The sequence below is a fragment of the Zonotrichia leucophrys genome, chromosome 4 (genome assembly GCF_028769735.1).
Source record: "Zonotrichia leucophrys gambelii isolate GWCS_2022_RI chromosome 4, RI_Zleu_2.0, whole genome shotgun sequence".
NCBI lineage: Eukaryota > Metazoa > Chordata > Aves > Passeriformes > Passerellidae > Zonotrichia > Zonotrichia leucophrys.
The window spans coordinates 7,544,023-7,564,799 of NC_088173.1; the positions used below are offsets into that span (position 1 = coordinate 7,544,023).

At 44.0% G+C, this 20,777-nt stretch overlaps 3 protein-coding genes across 12 annotated transcripts in view; 2 read left to right on the top strand and 1 right to left on the bottom strand.

The window, feature by feature from the left end:
- Window positions 1-1,730: 1,730 nt before the first annotated feature.
- SLC10A4 (solute carrier family 10 member 4) lies at window positions 1,731-4,588 on the top strand. The gene is made up of 3 exons (XM_064710369.1): window positions 1,731-2,319; window positions 2,733-2,943; window positions 3,611-4,588. Exons 1-3 carry the CDS (start codon window positions 1,934-1,936, stop codon window positions 4,124-4,126), a joined length of 1,113 nt encoding a protein of 370 aa, XP_064566439.1. The 5' UTR covers window positions 1,731-1,933; the 3' UTR covers window positions 4,127-4,588.
- A 102-nt stretch (window positions 4,589-4,690) lies between these two features.
- Window positions 4,691-11,358, top strand: ZAR1 (zygote arrest 1). Of its 3 annotated transcripts, XM_064710367.1 has the most exons (5): window positions 4,703-5,518; window positions 5,564-5,706; window positions 5,790-5,882; window positions 5,957-6,031; window positions 6,115-6,416. In XM_064710367.1, the coding sequence occupies exons 1-5, from the start codon at window positions 4,783-4,785 to the stop codon at window positions 6,256-6,258; spliced, it is 1,191 nt and encodes a 396-aa protein (XP_064566437.1). In that variant the 5' UTR covers window positions 4,703-4,782; the 3' UTR covers window positions 6,259-6,416. The 3 variants fall into 3 exon arrangements, with proteins under 3 accessions (XP_064566438.1, XP_064566437.1, XP_064566436.1); XM_064710368.1 differs by lacking the exon at window positions 6,115-6,416 and adding an exon at window positions 11,221-11,358 and having other exon boundaries at window positions 4,691-5,706; XM_064710366.1 differs by having other exon boundaries at window positions 4,711-5,706.
- The window catches only part of FRYL (FRY like transcription coactivator), a 161,567-nt gene continuing 150,135 nt past the window's right edge, over window positions 9,346-20,777 (bottom strand). For 6 of the 8 annotated variants that reach the window (XM_064710354.1, XM_064710360.1, XM_064710357.1 and 3 more), the window contains 5 exons: window positions 17,809-17,877; window positions 14,511-14,528; window positions 13,435-13,545; window positions 11,875-12,071; window positions 9,346-11,431 (listed from right to left, as the gene is read on the bottom strand). In XM_064710354.1, the coding sequence (XP_064566424.1) occupies window positions 11,173-11,431; window positions 11,875-12,071; window positions 13,435-13,545; window positions 14,511-14,528; window positions 17,809-17,877 (654 nt within the window). In that variant the 3' untranslated portion in view covers window positions 9,346-11,172. The remainder of the gene's footprint in view (window positions 11,432-11,874; window positions 12,072-13,434; window positions 13,546-14,510; window positions 14,529-17,808; window positions 17,878-20,777) is intronic. The other 2 variants (XM_064710358.1, XM_064710356.1) reach the window with 1 other exon arrangement.

Consider the following 20,777-nt stretch of genomic DNA (forward strand, 5'->3'; position numbering starts at 1 on the left):
CCTGTGGCCAGCCCTGCTGCAGTGGGGAGTCTGGGGAGTGGCAGTCAGAGATAAAGCAGGAGGGCTGGCTGTGCTGACCTGCTCAGTAAGAGCCCCCTTGTGCTCACACAGTGGATCCATCCTGGGTCTGCCCACAGTGATCCCTGGTCAGCCACAGCACAGGGAACACCCAGGCATTTCTTACAGACCAAGGAGGGTTTGATAAGCCCATGACCTGCATGTTGCAAAGCAAAGAACTGGCTACATGACAGATGAAATAAGATATAACAGGGGTAAGACTTAATGAACCACAATAAATATACTGCAAGCACTCTTCTGTGTATGCAAACCAGAAAATTAAATCCAGAGGATGCTGTTGGCTCAAAAAGGCAACCAGATCCTGAGCTCCCCTCCTCTGGAGGCCAAAAATATGAATGAACTAAAGCAATCTGGATCCTATTTGGCTGTTCAGCTCTGATGACTCATCTTCCCTGAGCTCTCATCTGAGCTCTTCTTAGGCTAATGACAAGGAAACAAACACAGGCAGGACAGTCTTGAACTTTGCATCATTTTGGCAAAGTTGTTTTTCCAGGATTTTGTCACCAGGTACTGCTTGCACTTCTTATAACACCTGTGCCCCACGAAACAACCAAAGGTTTAATAAGCAAACCATTCAGTTTTCTTTCAAGCCACCAATAATTTCTACTTGAGTCCCAGGACAAACTAAAATTTTACCCAAACTTGCTGTTTGATGGAGCTTAAGGCAAGCAGCCAGTCAGGGCAGCTCCCACAGGCTGTCTCCTTACGTGCAGTGTGCTCTCCTTCAGCTGCGACCCGAAATGTCCCATGTGGAAATAGAGCCACAGAGTGCAGAAGCCAAGGGGGAGACCCTGGGGATGCTGTCCTGAATCAGCTACCCTCACCCAGGAATGGTAATGTGAAGTGGTGGCTGTGACCCCTCTAAACCCCGTGGGTGAAGGAGGGAAAGAGTCACATTCCTAAGACAAGGCCAATAGCAATGCCAAGAGTGAGAGTCACAATGTATCGCTGCCCTCCTCTCTCAGGAACTCCTGCCCTTGTGAGTCTATTTGGGCATTCTATACAGCACTTTACTCCTGAAGGAACAGAGTGACACACAATTATTAAATGAAAAGCAAATGTTGTAAGCACAATTTTATGACTGAAAGCAGTTTAATTGCCCTTGGATGTGATTTTTGGGTGACAGACTATGAGTCTTACCCTGCTTTGAATATTTATGTGCCTCTGAGCTTGCCTGCTTCCTTCACGTGTACTGACTACCCTTTAAAAGGTATCACCTCTCCTGACAAGTTTCTGGGTCCCCACCAGCAGAAAGTGGTGCCTTCTCGACTTCATGAAAAGGCTTTCCATCCTTCTTCACACATTCCAAAACCTTCATATCAACAGCAACTTGCTGAAGGGGGAACGAGCTTGGCAATCCCTCGGCAGAGGGGTCTAGTGCTGCCCACCCCCATCGCGTGACATTGCGACGCTAATTGACCTTTTTGTAATGCCGACGCCAAAGTAAATCCTGTGATACCTCAGGTCCTCCGCTGGAAGGGTCGGGCCCTGCTGGCTCCAGAAGAGGCTGCCGGGGGTCGCACCGGAGAGGAGGATGCGGCCGCGAACCCGCCGCCGCCTGCGCTTCCCTCCGCCGGGCCCGGGCGGCGCTGGCGGCCGGCGCTGACCGCCGTCGAGGCGGCAGCGAGACACCGCCCACGGCGGGGGTGGCCCCGCGAGGGTCCGGGGACGCGCGGGCGGCGCCGCAGCAGACAGGAGCCGGGGACCGCTGCGCATCGGCAGCGCCCGGAGCTGCGAGGGAGCCAGGGAGAGATGCGGGCACCGCCGCCCGCCGGGGCGACACCTCCCCGCGTCCCGCACTGACGGCCGCCCCTCCGCCGGCGCTCTCCTCGGGGCTCCCGGGGCCGCGCAGCCCATGGCCAGCTCCGCGCAGCCCCCGGCGGCGGCGGGGGGCGCCGGCCCCGACGGCGGGTCCCTGGCGGGGGGCGGCGAGACCTTCGGGGACCGCTCCCTCAGCCAGGGCCTGAGCGTGCTGGTGGGGCTGGGGCTCTGCGTGACCATGCTGGGGCTGGGCTGCGCCGTGGAGCTGGGGCAGCTGGGGCAGCAGCTCCGGCGGCCCGTAGGGCTGCTGCTGGCGCTGCTGGGACAGTTCGTGGCCATGCCGCTGCTGGCCTTCCTCCTCGCCCTCATCTTCGCCCTGGACGAGGTGGCGGCCGTGGCTGTACTGCTGTGCGGCTGCTGCCCCGGGGGCAACCTCTCCAACCTCATGTCGGTGCTCGTCGACGGCGATATGAATCTGAGGTAGGTGCCCCGCTGCCCCTCGCCCCCAGCCGGCCGGGGGCTGCGACGGCCCCGGGAAGTGGGGAGGGCTCGCTGGGCATCTGCCGCCGGTGGAGCCGGGACGGACGGGCGGGTGGGCACGGCGCGCTGGGAATCGCCTGCACTGCTCTCCTGCCTCTGCCGTGGAGGATCTTACAAGAGCCCGACACACGCCTCCTGCCTCCTTCCCTAAAAAGCTTGTGTGCCCGCGCCCTGGCCGGAGCAGGGAAGGGGGTGTAGGATGGAGAGGGGGGAGAGGGGAGCGAGCGAGCTCTTGCCGTGAGAAGTGCCCGGCTGGCTGCAGAAGCCGCTTCCCGCGGGGGTTGGAGCTTCCCAGGGTCGCCCCCCGGCCGGGCGCGCGGTGATGGAGCATTTCTTTGGTTCCCCCGGCGCAGCATTATCATGACGGCCTCCTCCACGCTGCTGGCCCTCTTCCTGATGCCCCTCTGCCTCTGGATCTACAGCCGCCACTGGATCAACACGGCCGTGGTGCAGCTGCTGCCCCTGGGGGCGGTGAGCCTGACGCTGGGCAGCACCTTGCTGCCCATCGGCCTGGGGGTGCTCATCCGCTACCGGCACCCCCGCGCCGCCGACCTCCTGGTCAAGGTAGGCACGGGGCCCGGAGCGGAGCGGGGCGGCCACGCCGCGGGGAAGGAGCGGGGCGGCACCCGGGACCGGGAGCCGATGGCAGCGAGCGTTGTGGTCTCTTCAAACCGGTGTTAGTGTCACACAAGCACGTTCAGCTACTTAGGTGAAATACAAAGACTTTTAGTCCTGAAATAAAACGATGGGACAGAGAAAGGGAGAGAAAGGGCGGGTGACCCCCCTATCGCAGCACACAGGAGGCAGGGCAGCGTGGTGCTCTACCCCGGCAGGCATCCTGGACCCTGTAGCAGAGGCATTCTGTGACATCCTACTTTCTCCCCACTCTTGCTGCACCCAGATCAGGCAAAACCAACCTGCAGGCACAGCCACACTTCCTTAAAATGTGCAACTAAATTAGCTTCATTGAAAAAGGAACAATGAGGCACAAGTCCCAACTCTTGTTTCTCAGCAAGTCATCCCAAAGCAAAATGATGGAGGATGACCTCAGCCCATTCCTTTCCTGAGATATGATCAAACACTACCAAAATCCCAGGCCAGGAGCAAACCTGGGAAGGGCAGTGCAAACACGATGGGCCATTTAGATTCTTTAGCAAGCCTCTAATTGCTAGCTTATCCTTTCAAAATAATAGCCCTCATGTTGTTTATCAATGTCTCTGTCTATTGCCAGATTTCCCTGTGGTCCCTCTTGGTGACTCTGGTGGTCCTGTTCATCCTGACTGGGACCATGCTGGGCCCAGACCTGTTGGCACAGATTCCTGCGTCTGTCTACGCCATTGCAGTGCTGATGCCTCTGGCAGGGTACGCCCTGGGATACGGCTTAGCCACGGTCTTTAAAATGCCCCCACACTGCAGGAGAACAGTATCTTTGGAAACAGGGTGCCAAAACGTCCAGCTCTGCACCGCCATCCTAAAGCTCACCTTCTCCCCGGAGCTCATAGGGAGCATGTACATGTTTCCCTTGCTTTATGCGCTTTTCCAGTCAGCAGAAGCGGGACTGTTTGTGCTGGCATACAAGATGTACGGAAAAGACAGCTACAAGCAAGATGCACTTGGTGAAGAGGAAGACACAGATATTTCCTACAAGAAGCTGAAGGAAGAGGAGGTAGCTGATACTTCATATGGCACAGTGACCACAGAGGAGCACAACTCCATTCAGATGGAGCCGACTCAGACGGCGCTTTAGGCAGGACAAAGAGGTAACTCCCAGAGACGTGAATGTGTGTTGTGCTTGCAACCAGGCTGGGGCTGTGCTCGCTGCTGTGCAAGTGGAGCTGCCCAGCCTCTATCGTTTCTCCAGCTACTCCCATTGTACAAGGTGATATGTGTTTATTACCATGACAGTTCTACTTCCTCAAAAGTAAATGTGAAGGAAAAAAAAAAAAAGAAAAAAAAAAGAAAAAGCATCACTGCAACACAAACACAAACCAGTAACTGTAAAACTTCATGCAAGAAAGCTGCTGCCTGGCTGAGTGCAGCAGGAATGGGTAGAAGGAAGAAACAGGGTTCTACAGAGTAAACACCAACTCACTGTCAGTTCAGATGACAGGAAAAACCACGTGGCATGTGTATCTCTGTGCCTCCCACCTGCTGTAAAAGCATTGTTCTCATTGTTGTCATCACAAATACATGGCGAAGCCAAACCAAACCCGTGTTCTCCCCTGTTTACTCCCTCAAAGCAGTTAATAGCCGCGCTACCTGGTTCAGCTGGGGAGCTGTGAGGGGGGTGGGGGATGGCCCAGGGCCGCGCACCAGGTGGGGATGGTGAGAGGCCAGGGGAGCCGGGCCCCGCCCCGGGGGTATTTAAGGCCACTGCCCGGGGGTTGCCCCGGGTCCGGTGCGATGGCCGAGGAAGCGATGGCGAGCTACCTCTACCCCGCCTACCACCCCTACTCCTACCGCTACCCACCGCCCAAGGGCAGAGGAGGGGCGGCGGGCGACTGGCGCCCGCGGGGCAGCAGCAGCTACTACTCGGGCTACGGGGAGGCGGCCGCCGAGTACTTCGACAACTACCAGCGGGAGCAGCTGAAGGCCATCCTGTCCCAGGTCAACCCCAACCTGACGCCGCGGCTCCGCAAGGCCAACACCAAGGAGGTGGGCGTGCAGGTGAACCCGCGGCAGGACGCCTCGGTGCAGTGCTCGCTCGGGCGCCGCACGCTGCTGCGCCGCCGCCCCGGCCCCGCCGCGCCGCAGCCCCGTGAGGCGCAGCGAGAGCAGGAGCTGGGCAGCCCCGCCACCACCAACACCCGCGCCGTGCGCTTCCCCCGCACCATCGCCGTCTACTCGCCCGTGGCGTCCCGCAGACTCACCGCCTTCCTGGAGGAGCTGAGCCCGGAGCCGGAGTGGCAGCCGCAGCAGCAGGACAAGGTGCCGGCCGTCGAGGAAGAGCCGGCCGCTCTGAGGGAGCAGAGGGCGGCGGAGGCTGCGGCGGAGGCGGCTGCCGTGAGGGCGAGCTGGGAGAAGCCCCCCGAGGTTGGCGCCGAGCCGCTGGAGCAGCGCTGGGCCGAGCCACTCGGGCAGCGCTCGGCCGCCCCCCCGGAGCCGGCGACGGAGGCAAGCCAGGAGCAGCTGGCAGAGCCTTCAGCCCAGGCAGGGGCAGCAGAGCCGTCAGCCCTGGCAGAGCCTTCAGCCCAGGCAGGGGCAGCAGAGCCGTCAGCCCTGGCAGAGCCTTCAGCCCAGGCAGGGGCGGCAGAGCCGGCAGAATCCCCGGCCTCACCCCAGAAGCAGCAGCAGGCGTCGGCAGGCAAGACCCGCCTGCGCTTCCAGGTGAGTGTCGGCCGCGGGGGAGCGGAGCGGGGCCGGGCAGGCCCGGGAGGGGCCGCACCGTCGAATAACATTTTCCCCGTCAGTTCCTGGAGCAGAAGTACGGGTACTACCACTGCAAGGCCTGCAACATCCGCTGGGAGAGCGCCTACGTCTGGTGCGTGCAGGGCACCAACAAGGTAGGGTCGGCTCGGATTGCCCCGGCGAGCGCTCCTCGCCGCCACCCTCCTGCTGACCCCGGCCTTCCTCACAGGTCTATTTCCGTCAGTTCTGCCGGACCTGCCAAAAGCCCTACAACCCGTACCGCGTGGAGGACATCACCTGCCAGGTAAGGGACCCTGCCCTGCCCTGAGCCCGGCCTCTCCCGGGCCCGGCTGCCCGCGCTGCCCGCCGCCTTCTCCCCTCCCTCAGAGCTGCAAGCAGACGCGGTGCACCTGCCCCGTGAAGATGCGCCACGTGGATCCCAAGAGGCCCCACCGCCAGGACCTCTGTGGGAGATGCAAAGGGAAACGCCTCTCCTGCGATAGCACTTTCAGTTTCAAATACATCATCTGAGTGGGATATGGGGTTCTTTGTTTTTGTTTAGGGCTCTTCAAGAAAACTGCAAGTAGAGCAGATTTTTTTGTTGTTGTTTTTGATGGTATTGTTGAAGGTAATTGGTGAGATGTAGCTAGGAAAGCATGAAAATAAAAGCATTGCAAAGCATACTCAAATTCTCAGGTGGGTTTGTGTCCAGCTCAGAGGGTGCATATTGTAAATTCTGTAACTTGCACGGGCAACAAGCCTAGAGGTGTATTGTAAATTGGTGATGGTCTTGGAAGCATCTGACTAGGTGGAAATGGTTTCTGTTATGGCTCCTGCTCTTGAACTAATCAAATGCTTGAAGTTAACATCAAATTGACATCTGCAGTAGGTAGACCATCCTTCATGATGAACAAAACACCAGTAGTATTCACTTGTTTTGCACAGCTCTATTCAATATATAAAGTATCCTGCACCTGTTCTTCATCACTAGAAAATGATTGAGAAATGCTGTGTAAGTACGGAATCACTTCTACTGCTACTGGCCTGCATTTAGCTAAGTTGGTGTTTTTGTCTGTAGGTTAAAGTGAAAGAAAGCTTTTCAGGGATGGTTCTCACAAAGTGCTGAGGAGTGGAGTCACTGATGTTATGGTGAGGTCTCTTGGTAAATGTATTGCTCATCTCACACAAGGTTACAGAGAGAAGTGACACTTCAGAGGAGCAAGATGCAATAATACTGCATTTGCTTGGCTTCCTTTTCAACCTGCAGGTGAAGTGCAAGAGCAGTGCACTTGGTGGGTTATACTTGAGGAGTTTGATCTAATTACAGTTTAGATGCCTGCCATCAGAAGGATTGACACTGCCACACTCCTCTGGGGTTGCAGCTAGGGATTGTGCTGTTGTGTTTGGCAGTAATGGCAGAAGCAGCGCTGGTTACTTGCAGATGATGCTCTCTGTGGGGTGGTGGTGCTGTCTATAGGAACACCATGCTTCAGGCAAGTGTTACAAGCTGGCTCTGTGACCAATGTACAGCATCACCATCTGAGCAGGTTCACAAGCTAGCAAAACCTACACCACTGCCCCAGTCTACCTTTTAGCTGTGAAGCTGGAACAACTCAGATCAAGACCTGCTTTTCTGAGAATGCTACCAGCACTGTTAATTTTTAAATTGGGCATAGTCACCAAGCCTTTTGCAGAACTCTCAAGATAACTTCTCTTTCAAAAGAGTGAATTTTTTTTTTAATATTTGCTATAGCAAACTTTTCTACATCTCTATCCAGCTTACTTGAGAGACCATTCTGTTAAATGCTAAAGAGAGAATCAGTCTGAGTCCATGCTGTACAACAGCTTCAGTGCCAGTTTCTGTAAGTGGCAGCGAGTGTTATTTCTATATGCTTCACTCATCTTGCTGTAAATTCCTGCCTTATTTCAATATGCCCCTTGAACCTGCTGCAGTAGGCTTAATGCCTCAGTGTCAATTTATTGCAAAGTAATTTTATTTATTCTTGCTGCATTCATTATTATAGCAGTGTGAGGCATTCTGGGAAGTAGATCTACTTCCAGAGCAAAGCATGGTTCTATTTCAGGCTTCTACCTGAACTGTTTTTCCATGTATCACAGTAAAAGGAAACATGTTTTTTTTTTAATTTACCAGCTCACTCAGACTTTCACAGCCAATTCAATTTGAAAAGCTGCCCTGCAGCTGGGCAGGGTTCTGTTGTAGATGCACATGCCTTGTACTCACCTGTTGTTACTGTGATGAGCAGTGGCAAGCCTCCAGCCTGAGGAATGCCCCTGGGGCCCTCTGCAGCCCCCTGGCCCCACTGCCTCATTTTGCAGTGGCAGCTGTGATCTGGGATGTCTTTATTTCTGAGCATATTCCCCTCCAAGGATGTTCTTCAATGTTTTCCTCTTTGCCTTCCCCATTCTTGTGGCTGTAGTGTGTTCCCCATGCATGCATTGAGAAACTGACTGTGATGAGTCTGTGCACCTTGGTAATGAGTGAGAGAACTGAAACTCTGTGCCACGTCAGTGTGAAGCCATGGCAATGGCAGCAGCTGAATGCTTCCTATTTATATAGGCATCCTTACAAAACATGGCTTTGAGGATTACTTGCTGTGAATATGGTGACTCTTACATGATTATCAGTACTAGCCCAAAGTGAAATCTAGCAACCCTTAAGGGCTGTCATCCCCACTAACTACAGTCAAGGCAGCATTGGTTTTGCATGATAAGATGTAGAACAGGCTGAGCTGATGTGAACTGAGTAGCAGCAAGGAGGCCACCCCTGCTTCCATCAGCTACTGCAAGGCTCTGTGGCTTGGAGGAGTCCAGTGCAGAGGGCAGCCATATTACACAAGCTTTCCTTAATCCTGTAGCATTCCTCAGTTCCAGAGTAGCTCTACATGTCATCCGTCTTACATAAATATGTTCTGTGCTTTCACTGCTTGATGCCCAAGTACAATTCTGTACTCTAGCTATTTTTCAGCTTTACTGCCATGTCCATGACAGCACACACTGATGGCGGGCACTGGTTCCTGGACTCAGCAGGAAGGAAAGCTCCTCCTGACCTACTGTAATTATGCAAAGTGGAAGGGTGACAGTTATTCCAAGCTATCCTGAACTTGCCCTGTACAGCTTTTTCACAGAAATTCTTTTGCAAATGTTAGCTCAGTCAATGCTGTATTTGCTGCATCTTACAGGGGCTGTTTCATGTTTTGTTTCTACACAGTTTTACCACAGCTTTGGATTCAGCACAGGCCTGGCACCATGTAATGCAGGGTGACAGCTCATGCAGTAGATGAGTCATGTTTGAAAAGCTTAATGAAATTAAAGCAATATCAAAAGACAGTCATCTAACATGATTCTGCTCAATAGTGCAGGTTCCACTAGCCATTTTAAATGGAGGAAGATGTGTAACATAAGGAATTACATATATGAATTCAGGTTTGGGTTTCATGAGAAATCCAGTAACAGCTTCAGACGATGCCTAGAAAAATGCTGCTGCAATGACAGGACATAAAAGGGAAAAAATGTTTTCAGGGCACCCAGGCCTCAGTTGTCAGTGTTTAATCTCTTTAGCTAAAGTATTTAAACTCTAGCTTGTAAAAATACACAAAATGAGAGATACAATGTCCTTTATTTTTACAAAAAAAGCTGGTAAAAGATGATGTAAATAAAAGTGTAATGCACCCCTAAATAAAACTACCTCTCCCCTGTAAATACTTGTTAAATAATTAAGAACACCATCTACAGTACCACAAAACCATCAAAATAATTAAATTTTATCAGGGACAGGGGAAAAAAAATACAGTGAATATGAATGTGCCTTGACCAGTTACAGAACTTGTTAGGATAACATAACTACTGTCAGCAGTCCAACAGCGTGCACAGTGCCTTCAATTAATGCATTTCAGCATAATTACATTTCTAGTGGGGCCTAATTCCCCCAAAAAGGCAGAGCTAAGAATTTCAATTCTACATTCTAAACTCTGGAATTAGAGCCCATTTAAAAAAATCACAGTGGGTAAGAGATGTATATAAAAATACTGGGTGTTCCTTTCAAATCACAGGAGTTGTGGGACTACATTCTTTTTTTTTTTCTGTTTTTTTTTTCTTTTTCTTTTTTTTTTTTTTCTACAAAATGCTATTGGTTTCAACAGAATCCAGTTTGTTTTATGCTATAGACTTTGACACTGAACTATGAGTATATTGCCTGTTTGCATGTTTTGGTAGTTGGGTTTTTTTGTCTTTTTTTTTCCTGTAGTCCCAATTCCTTAGGCTTCAGTTGAGTCATGAAGATGCATCTACATGCCTTCAAACTCTTCAAACCCTGCAGGCTACTCAGACTGCAAGTACTGCATGTGATTACCAAGAGGGAATGCCCCCTTCGCCTCATAGCTTTATACACCTACTGTTTTAACAGTGCATTGCACAAATTTACATGAAAAATACTGGTTTTGCACTATACAGTTTCTAGAATATATACAGAATAAAATAAGTTAACTTCTAATGAGAATTGCTGATGGGCAGCATATATCTTTAATATACATTTTAAAGTCTCTGCAGGCAGCTACTTTTTGGTTAGTTGTTATCAGTATTTTAACATAAGCACTGGTCAGAGAACTGAGCAGCATTCCAATAAAGTTAACAGATATATTATTTCTTTTAGAAACACTGGGAAATCCCAGTTTAAAATATTATTAAATGTCCTAACATTTACACACTATGAGGATTAGATCTAATAAAATAAAATTTCTTCAAAAATAATCTTGCAGCTCTTTTAAGCATGCTCTGAGACCTTATTTAACAATCATCCATACCTTCAAAAAAACAACTGTCACATAGCCATACATTCTAACTCACACACGTTATTTCCTTATAACAGACAACAAAAGCAAATAAAACACTGAGAAGTCAATGGTTTTTGCAGTCTATATCATTCTACTCATGTTTGACTGCACATTCTTCATGACATTGCAAAGTGTCTCATTAGGTGTTAAGCTGATGCTTTTACTGCTGGAAAGCCAGGAAGCCTTGCAGGTCTTCAGCCAAAATAAACCAGCCTTGATTTTAGCCTCATCCCACCTGCGATATTGATCCAACCTCTAGAGGCTGTTTTTGCAAACATCCTTTATGGTTCTGTTACAACAGAAAATAATGCATATGTATGCATTGTGTTTAAGCCCTTTTCTTTTCATGTAGTTTTTATACATAAATTTAATAAAAAAATACTACTGCCACACAGGCTGCTGTGTAGAAAGAGCAGTCAAGAAGGATGTTCACTTCACTTTTCAGGGTTTTACTTGTGATGAAACAGTTTCTTGCTGTGATAAAAGTGTGTTGCTTGTCAGGATTGCTGGAGGTTTGTTTTTGTTTTTTTGTGAAAGGTGCTCAATAATAGTCTGAAGTATCTTCATGATCAGTTCTTTTCTAAATGACAGCTGTTCAGAATCCAGTGGTCACAAGATTTATTCCTGTTTTGATCTTCCCTAGAAGCTGACAGGATTGCACCATGCGGAGAGACTCTCGGATTTCTAGATTAAGTTCCATCAGCTTTGAGCTGGCCTCAGACATGTCCTGGTTGGAGCCCACTACTGCAAAGCTGCCAGTCTGGCCAAGGGTCTGATGACGGAAATAGATGTGCAGCAACGTTTGAACTGGGTCATCTTCAGAGCTGCCAAAGATGTCGTGGGGCCAAATAGATCTGTAAACACACAGTTTGGATTTAAATGTTACAAAAAAAAGTTCAAATGTTCTTTTAAAAGATATTTGAACAGAAGACAGGAAAATGCAAGGGAAAATAACATGGAATTTGGATTTAAAAATCAAAAGTTTAAATACTTTTAAGCAGATATTTGAACAAAAGACAGAAAAATGCTAGAGGCAAGTTTCTTCCACAGAGTCCTGGTAAATAACAGTATAATTTCTCAGATATAAATTCTAAATAAGTACTACTAAAATTGCTTTTTACTTCTTAAATTACTGAAAAGAAAAACCCAAAACTTGTAATGAAGCAACAGCGCTTGTCCTTTTCAACAAGGACATCTGACAAGAACTGAAATGATAAAAAAGGAATAGTACTTATCCCTGTTTTTAAAAATGTCTGTTAAGAAACTCGAGATCTGAAAGCAATCCTTAAAAACTTACCTGAAAGCCTTGACCTGTGCCACAGCTGACACAAACTCCTTGTTTCTCAGGGTTTCAATGAGGGAGTGAATAGCTGTTTCTGTGCTAGCTTGGGCAGCCTCTGCAATTTCAATTTCTTCAATACCACTGTCAGACACTGCCTCGGCCTCTTTCAGGCAGCTCTCCAAATGAGCAAGTTCTTCAGACATGTTTATTACCTAAAACAAGTATAATTTATCTCTTTTAGTTTAAATGTATTTCAAACCAAAATAATTTTCAGAAGATCAGGTTTTTATTTTTCATCCTCTGTGCAATAAAGAGAAATAGAAAAAGAACACCCAAATATTTTCTGCGGATGCTTAAGTATACAGTTAATGGCCCAAGCCTGCAAGTCAATTATTTGGGCTTTCCCTGATGAAATTTCCCTCTTAGTTATTTTAAAATTTATTAAAAAAAAATAAATTCTTTTCTTCTTATATTACTTAATAAGAAACTGAGAAGAATAAAACATTTCAGAAAGGTATTAATTACCTCTCAGAAAGGTATGACAGCAATGGTGCCATTACAAGGACATCTTAAATACAAAGGAAAAAATCTGGAAGATGGTAACCCAGTACAGTAACAGTAGTGCAGCCAGGGTATATAATAATGTCTTTGGCTTTAGCTGCAATGCATGAGTAGAACACAAGGCCATTTCTCAGAACATGGTTCTGCATCTGACTAACTTCGGCGAGAAGTGGGACTGATGTGATGCCAACCTTCCACAGTGTTCTTCAAACCCAAACTTATTTGCAGCCTCTACAAAAATCTGGAAATACAAGTGAGGAACATGCAGTTTTTTCTGAAGCTACTCATAAACAAAACACTTTCAGTCAGGATTTTCATGTTCCTCGCTAGTATATCAAGCAAGACCAAGGCTACTTCTTTTTTCTGCTACCCCTGTTTATTGCCTTCCCAGGGGAGAACTTACAGAAGGCATTATTAGTAGCATAATGCACACAACTCAATCAACAGCACATATGGACCACATGTGCACAGCTCAAAAACACTTCTTATTTCTGAAGTTACTACAACTAAAAATCAGGCATAAGAGGTGCTTATGTTCTACTAACTGAGCTTAGGATGGGGACTAAGGTTGCAGAGTAATTGAATGGTGGCTGAAGTGACAGAGTTAAATGAATCAGTTGGTAGAAAGTGGTGGTGTTTGCTGTAGGAAACACCAGGGCTATGGAAAGGCTCAACTCTTCTGAGTGGACTTGATGTGCCTTGATTGTAGCTTGATTAGAATACACCAGGAGTGCCACTGAAATACTTGAAATCCTCATCATTGGACTCCCTACGTTCCTGTCTTTTTTTAAAGAGCTTTCAAGCTGTACAAAAATCAACACAGATAATTGAACATCTCAGAAAATTATTGTAAGCTCTACTTAAATATTTTATTAATTGGCTATAAAACAGCTGGAACCCTCTTCCAGTTTCTAAAAGGATGTCCCACTGATGAAAATGTTATCAAAATGTGTTTTAAATTGTCTGCTTTTAAAATGTCAACAATTACTAGCTGAATGGCATGGTTTTCATTACCTCTGCTTCTTTTTTGATTGTTTTTACTTGACTGATGAGTTTGCAATAGGCTTGGAACAGAAGCAGCAACTGGAAATGCAACTTGTATAGCCTCCGACACAACTCCAGCTCCTACAAACGTAAACAACACTGTTACATTCAGGAAGTGCAAACCTCCTACTAGCCAGTGCAAGAGACAATAAATCACAACTTCTTCAGTAGAGTGTGCAAAATTAGAAGTAGTTAATTTGGCTACTAAAGAAAATGCCAAAAATATTTAGAAGCTAACATACAGTAAGCTAATGAAAAGCAGGTGAAAGCTTCATTCAGTTCTAGATTAACAAGTAGCCTCTCACTGAGATTTGAAGTTCACCTTATAATAAGTTACATTTCCAAGAAAGGGGGTGGAGTGGGATGTGAAGTGATTCAAAAGACATTTTGAAATGTCTGGAACATCTCAAGATTTCATGTCTTAAAACCAAGAGTTTCATAGATCACTTACTTTTATTGTTGATATTTTACTGTTTTAAATTCAAGATCTAATATCCAAAAGAAGCAGTTGTGGTCCATAAGTATAGGATCTTTTATAACCATTAATATTTATATTGTAAGCACAGTATATAACCTGGCCCTTAGCTTACACTGCCTGACAGAGTAGGAAGAGAATAATTCCATTCCTGGAGGCAAGAATAATGTTTTCTTTATAAAAGGTAGCTCTTATTCTGCTTTAGAAAATAACACATGATATATTCTTAAGGAAATGAAATAGCAGTATTAATTTATGCACTGTCTTGCTTCCATTTTTATGCCTCTAAAACACTAGTCAGAAATGCAGACAGTGTTAATACTGCTTCACATACAGACATAAAAGCTAGTGCTAATGGAATAATCTTTATAACATTCTACTAACTACAGGATCCTATTATCTACAAAGGACCAACAGTCTAATGGGTTAGATGATGCAAAACTGAAGCACACAGCATTTCTGTAATAGTCTAGGACAAGACATCATTATTTCACAAATGGACAAGACAGATGGAGACCAGTTTGGTGACTGGCATGGTTAAGTATTTGATAAATCAAGAACTGTCACTTACTGCTAGAATTTCCATTTGCTAAGCAAGAAGATGAGCAGGTCACAAAAATACAAAGAAAGAAAAAAGAGCAAGAATTAGTGTAGGAAATAATTTTAATTCGGGTAAAAGATGTCCCAGGTAAAACAGAGGAAGAAATACAAGGTAACATGCTCCAAACATATCCTGAATGTAAAAAATTACCAGGCTGAATTTGGCGTAAAATTAGTTGCTGCTGCTATAGCTAAAAATAAAAAGTACTGGCTTTGTTACCCCACAGCATGAATAACACTCTTACAACCCTGTCTGCTCTTTATACATTGTGTAGTCTGAAAGGTGCACAAATTTAAGGTAATCAAAATCAAGGACACTTAGATCTGAACATCTGTACAAAGCTTCTTGTTCTGTATCACAATAGTTTAAGCAAAACCAATGCATTTTAAAATTGGAGATGCAAGGTTAATTTGGATTCTGAATCAGTTTAGAAATTCTTGGGTTTGCTAAACTCAATTCTAAACCCCTCTCAGAGATTTCTGTACTGTAATTGCACTTGGTTTTTACAAGCCACTTCTGAAAAAAAATTTGGGGAGGAGGGATAGGGAGAGAAGAGGTCAGAAAATGTATGTGTCCGACTAGGGATGTGAACTTCCCCACTCCTGTGCTTTGTAAAACACTGAGCCTACTGATGGCACTCAGGCATGTACAGTGGTCATGGCAAACCAAATCACACAGTCACAGAATATCCTGAGCTGGAAGAGACCCACAAGGATCACTGAAGTCCAGCTCCTGACCCTGCACAGGACAACCCCATTGGAATCATGGGGTTGTTGTCATCATCATCATCATCATCAACCCTACACACCACATGCCTGAGAGCCAAAAAAAGGAATGTCAGTGGATGTCTGGCTCCCAAGAGACAGGAGCAGCTGAGCTTTACTAAGCACACAGTTGTACACAGTGTTATGTAAGTTATAAACTATGTGCTTCCCAGGTTATAAACTTTGCATGGTTTTGTTACACTCCATGTGTTTGTTCTGCACTCTGTGCTAATATATACTCAGCACAATTACCATATTTCTGATTGAAGAACACAACATTGAAGACATAAAATCTTGAACTGCAGAAGTTAACATGACTTTGATTAATCACTTTAATGAGGCACAGAGAATCAGATTTTGAGAAATGGTAGGATTGACTATTTAATAATTTTAATCATTAAGTTCCAGTGTTCTTAAAGGCAAGTCTCATTAATACTGTAACCCATAATTAATCCCTTTTCCCCAAAACACACCTTGATAGCTACCTTTTAAAAATTCAGGAGAGGTTTTCCTTTAAAAATGGCTTTGTACTGCTTCAGTGTCTTTCACATACATGCTTACTTGAGAAATAATCTGATTTTTCTACCTGCCTGTCCTGTAGAAACAGTCAAGCCAGAGTCCAGATGCATTCTTTCAGGCTTAGATGTACTAATAGCAAGAACTGAATGATTAGATTTACTTGCAAGTCTGCTGGCAATGCACAAGCTGGAACAGAATTAATCTCGCTGTTCCTTAGCTGTATGGACCACAGTGCCAAAAATTAGTAAGAAAATCTTATTTGTGTTAGTGAATGAAAAATATCTGTTTTTCTGAGCGAGACAACACTTACACATTTTTAGCATTAACTGGCTGACTGCTCAGACTTAGTAGCCCCACACTCCATTTACAAGGACTTGTGAAGAATTACCAGCATGCATCCTTGCAGGGTGGATTAAAAACCAAAATCAAAAGACGTCCCCACAAATAATAATCAGTGTGATTCAGAGGCCATCTTCAAACCCTACAGAAACGGGGAAGAATAGGCCAAACTGCCTTGCCAAGAAATCAAGGATTTTCTCTGCACAAGCTATCTGAAAGCCTGCATGTTATTTGTCTCCCATTTCTTGGTTTCTCCAGTAGGAACAGTAACATTTACCTTCATGGTCAGAATGGTTCTGTTCTAACAACTAAATGTTAGAACAATTTCTTGGTGTACGTAAAGAAAATTACAAGTATGGACTGAAATACATAAATGCTGCTTTTTAATTAACATATATACAGCATTTACTGTATTGTAATAGTAAATGTTACCTATTTCTAAAATATACAAAGTCAGTATGCAAAGATGTATACTTAGTATAAAATACACTAAAGCATGTGTTCACAGGCAAGATAAAAAGTCCTTGCAAATAGTAGCAAATTATTTGCCAGTTTTGTATTACCTAAGCTTATTCACTTGTTTGGTTTTTTTTAATGTGCAACTTCAATGCAGTATAAAAATTAATATATAGTATCAAATTTTACTACTGTAAAAATGCAGGTACATTTTGTGATTGCATTAAAAAGCCCCAAACACATATATGGATATATATGAAGAACAACGAAAGAAAACTCTACAAAAGAAGAAATAGTCCAAAGATACAGTAAACATTTCTGTTGGTGAAGACTACATCTTCAGCAGCAGAAACCTCACCAAGTGCATCAATGAATGGTTCAACTGAATAAAAGAAATAAAATTCTTCCTTTTTCAGCTTGGATTTGAGATTTTTGTGATTGTGAAAAGGTTAAGTTCATCTGCTACCTGCAGTTTTTTCTTACATCTTTCACTGTCCTTACCACAGTACTTCAGATGGCAGACCTCTTGTACCTACTAGTGTTGGGTTTTGGATTTGCTTTTTTAACTGTATCAATATTATACAGCTATTCTATTTTAAACAAAACCTCAATCCTAGTCCACTTTGGGAAAAGCTATCACTTACTATAGCAATTAGTAATATTAAACATGGATGAGTGCCATGCAAATACATACAAAATATTCAACTAATATTAATGGTTACTTAACCTATTGTTAGATGATATTTTGACAGAAGTGTTTAATGAGCTTTTTGCTATACTGCTACTTTACTCCCTGTTACCTCTCACTCAAATACTGGCTCCAGAAAGGTCTTACATAGTTCTAAGTTTTTGAGTAGACAATATATCTGAGCATATAACCAGAATTTTAATCTTTTTTCCTTCTAGAAACAGCAGCAGAAAAGCAGACTTGCTGGTACACAGATGGTATCTAGTCTGCTTATCTACTCATTGTTATTAAATCTAGAACCCAAGATGGATTGCCAGCTTTTATTAAGAAGATCCATTTTTATTGCCACTTCATGAGACTCTGAGTTTCCAAAAGATAGGATGATAACTGAAATGAAAAGCTTTTCATAAATTTTTAATATCTCTACAAATATTGGAATTTTTGTGCAATAAAGATGATTTTTAGTCTCATATCCTGAGACTCACAAATGACATACACTTACCTGGGCATCTGTGTTAGTGCCATGAATACCATCATCAGTACCAAATGTCCTTTTGCAGTCTTCCAGCCACTGCAAAATAAATATAAACAAGATTAATCATCTTCTGACACAGCAAACTGAAGACTGTGCTAAAACTGCTTAAGACACTTTGTCTTGTACATTCTTGGATAACGTAAGAAATTGTGCTATGAAATTAATTGTTTACCAATGTTGTTTGCAGTGATGATATCCACTCTGATAGATCACTTTGTAACTTTTATTTCCTGGGGCCTTCATTACCCAAGATGGAGATAGTACATTTCAGCATAAATACTAACCCATGATTGAACTGATACTATTACAGGAAAATGTATGAGAGGGTGGAAGCAGAAATATTTCTCTCTTTACTTTCTGCACAACTTTTACACTAATGTGATTTATCAGCCTTTAAAATATAGAACTCTTATTAATTCTCATTCCCCTTAAGAGAATAAGCCTGTTACATTTCTTGGGACTACTTGAGAAACAGAAGGAAATAGAGCTCTCCTGTGTAAGTGCAGGTTTACAAGATGGAATGAAATAACCCAAATTCTCCAGTGGGAGTTGAGCATCACCTCCAGTTCATACAAGCCAAGGAGATAAAGTATTCTTGCATTACACAATGCAAACCTGCACGTTCCACTCAGGGCTGCACTTCACTTCACTTCCTATATCAGACAAAAAGTTTATTAATTTCAGTGGGCAGTCTCTTTTTCTACCTTTAACCAACCATGCAAATTTCTCAAAAAATAACCTCCATGTGTACTGTCATTCCTGTGAATTTCTGTGTTACTGTAAAGCATTTATAAAATAAAATATGTTCTCTTTGGACAATACAACCTGATCACCCCATTGATAAGTTTTTCTGTACAGTGCCAACAACTGCAAGCATGGTTATTACTGAAATGGGAATGCATCTTGTTGAGATAAGGTGTATAATATCATCTGAAATGAAGAATAGCCTCTATACATTCAAGGAAGAATAATTTAGCATACTGCTTGTGTTCGGTATCTTGAATCTCAGAGGGAATCTTGGTGACCTTTTTCTAACCTTTGTCTGATGCAAGAAAAAGAAAAATGTGATTTCCCATCTGCTCAATTTAATAAAGGTTACTTAGTGAATTAACTAGGCCAGTGTGCTCATCAAGAGGAGAAATGGAATTCTCTGAACATCACAGTGTCAGTTTCAATTAGTGACATGGATACCAACATCCACAGCAAATCTCATTTTTCTTTTTATCAGCCAGCCTCCATCAGAAACAATGGAATAGGTTTGCACTGCAACAAAGAGCAGCAGCAATTGGGAAGCTAGTATTTATTTTCACACCACCCTTTTAAGATCTTTTTTTTAAATCTTAGAACCAGTCTGAATAAAGGGTGTGCCTAGAATGCTGTGTGTATAAATCTGCATTTTCCATTACATTTATCTGATTCAGTATCTTTGTCCCTAATACACACATGAAGTCTAAGCAGTCGTCTTGCAAGAAAATAGAACAATAGCTCCAAAAAGGTGACAAAATTCATTTGTTAAGAATTTTTACAGAATATATGTTGAGCATGGTACAAAGATTTTTTTTTTTCTTTAGGAATAGTGTGAAGAATAACCTTCTTTATGTGTTTGTTTTGTGTCAATTCATGTTTTCTCCATGCATCTCCTACAAAGTGTTGATGAAAGCAATAAGGCAGGGAAGTCTGGGGTTAGTCTTGGTCATAGGCACAGGTTGGTGTGCCAGATTAAACAGACATGCTGAGCAGCCTATATACTATGGGTACCTTTCTGTCTTATCTTGGTCTATAGGGAAGTGTTTCAAGCAACTGCAGCCCAAGCCTTTTACTTTTTCAATTTGATTCATGTGAATGCCAGCACTGAGAGTGACAAACATCATCTTTTAGGATAAAGTTTAAACAACAGTTTTTCATTAAAGAAATTCACATACAGATTCTCCCAGTGGTTGATTCTAGATGATACCAGATTAACATGCAAAAATCTGTTAATTTTTATTTACTTTATTATACAGTAACCCAACCACTTATTGGTCATTTTTCTGTGTGTTTCTATGAAAAAACCAAGGGTCTGCATAAAGTTGATTAAGGATTTTGCCTTAATACTTTCAAATTTAATAGGATACATAGCACAGCTGTGTGTAACAACAGAAATTCAGATTTTACTTGAGGAAGTCTTGTTCAATCTTTCCCTATACTCTTTTTAAGAGAACAGAGTAAGAAGACAATATAACATATATCTAAGATGTAGCTGAGAAGATTCTTAGTTTACATTTAATATAAAATACACCTTAGGAAAAAAGGGCCAACAGCTAAAGGAATACTTCTAAAATGTTTTAGAAAAGTAAAGTATTTGAGTAGTCACTACTTCCAAATTACATGCTCAACAACCACTTAAATAATGCCCTAAATTGTCTAAATGATGTACTAACAAGAGTCAGAGATGACTGGTGAAAGCTGAAAGTTTCCTCCTTCTCAGTACTCCTTTTTATTTATAAATGATTAAATAAAAATAAAAACCTGACAAAATGCTCTCAGTTGTTTCAGAACAATTCCTTTAACCCTGTGAACCTTCTTCCTGCTCCAGTCACTCACAGATCTATGGCATTAGACAGGCTGACCACAGAAACATGTTACTGGACTTCCTTTTTGACAGAAAAAACAATTCCTTCACTATGACATAATGACAGAGGCCATCAAATTGATGTATTTGTATTTGTTTACCAAGTAAAATAAAATACAAAGAAGTTCCTAATATCCAGCATGGGTTTATATCAATATGAAATGTGGCAGTGCAAAATTAGATAACAATACCTTTAGTGCATTAGTTGCCATCTGAAAGGGATGCAATTTTAATTTGTTATACTTTGACAAATCAACAAAACAACACCATTGGTTATTGCTGTGATAAACCAGGCTAAATGGAGAGTTGATGCAAAATTCCTTCA

What these genes read in the sequence shown, in the direction of transcription:
- SLC10A4 (XM_064710369.1), top strand. Translation starts at nt 1,934, where the DNA reads ATGGCCAGCTCCGCGCAGCCCCCGGCGGCGGCGGGGGGCGCCGGCCCC. An exon ending in GACGGCGATATGAATCTGAG is followed by an intron (nt 2,320 to 2,732) that starts GTAGGTGCCCCG and finishes CCCCCGGCGCAG; the next exon opens with CATTATCATGACGGCCTCCT. An exon ending in CCGCCGACCTCCTGGTCAAG is followed by an intron (nt 2,944 to 3,610) that starts GTAGGCACGGGG and finishes GTCTATTGCCAG; the next exon opens with ATTTCCCTGTGGTCCCTCTT.
- ZAR1 (XM_064710366.1), top strand. Translation starts at nt 4,783, where the DNA reads ATGGCCGAGGAAGCGATGGCGAGCTACCTCTACCCCGCCTACCACCCC. An exon ending in AGACCCGCCTGCGCTTCCAG is followed by an intron (nt 5,707 to 5,789) that starts GTGAGTGTCGGC and finishes TTTCCCCGTCAG; the next exon opens with TTCCTGGAGCAGAAGTACGG. An exon ending in TGGAGGACATCACCTGCCAG is followed by an intron (nt 6,032 to 6,114) that starts GTAAGGGACCCT and finishes CCCCTCCCTCAG; the next exon opens with AGCTGCAAGCAGACGCGGTG.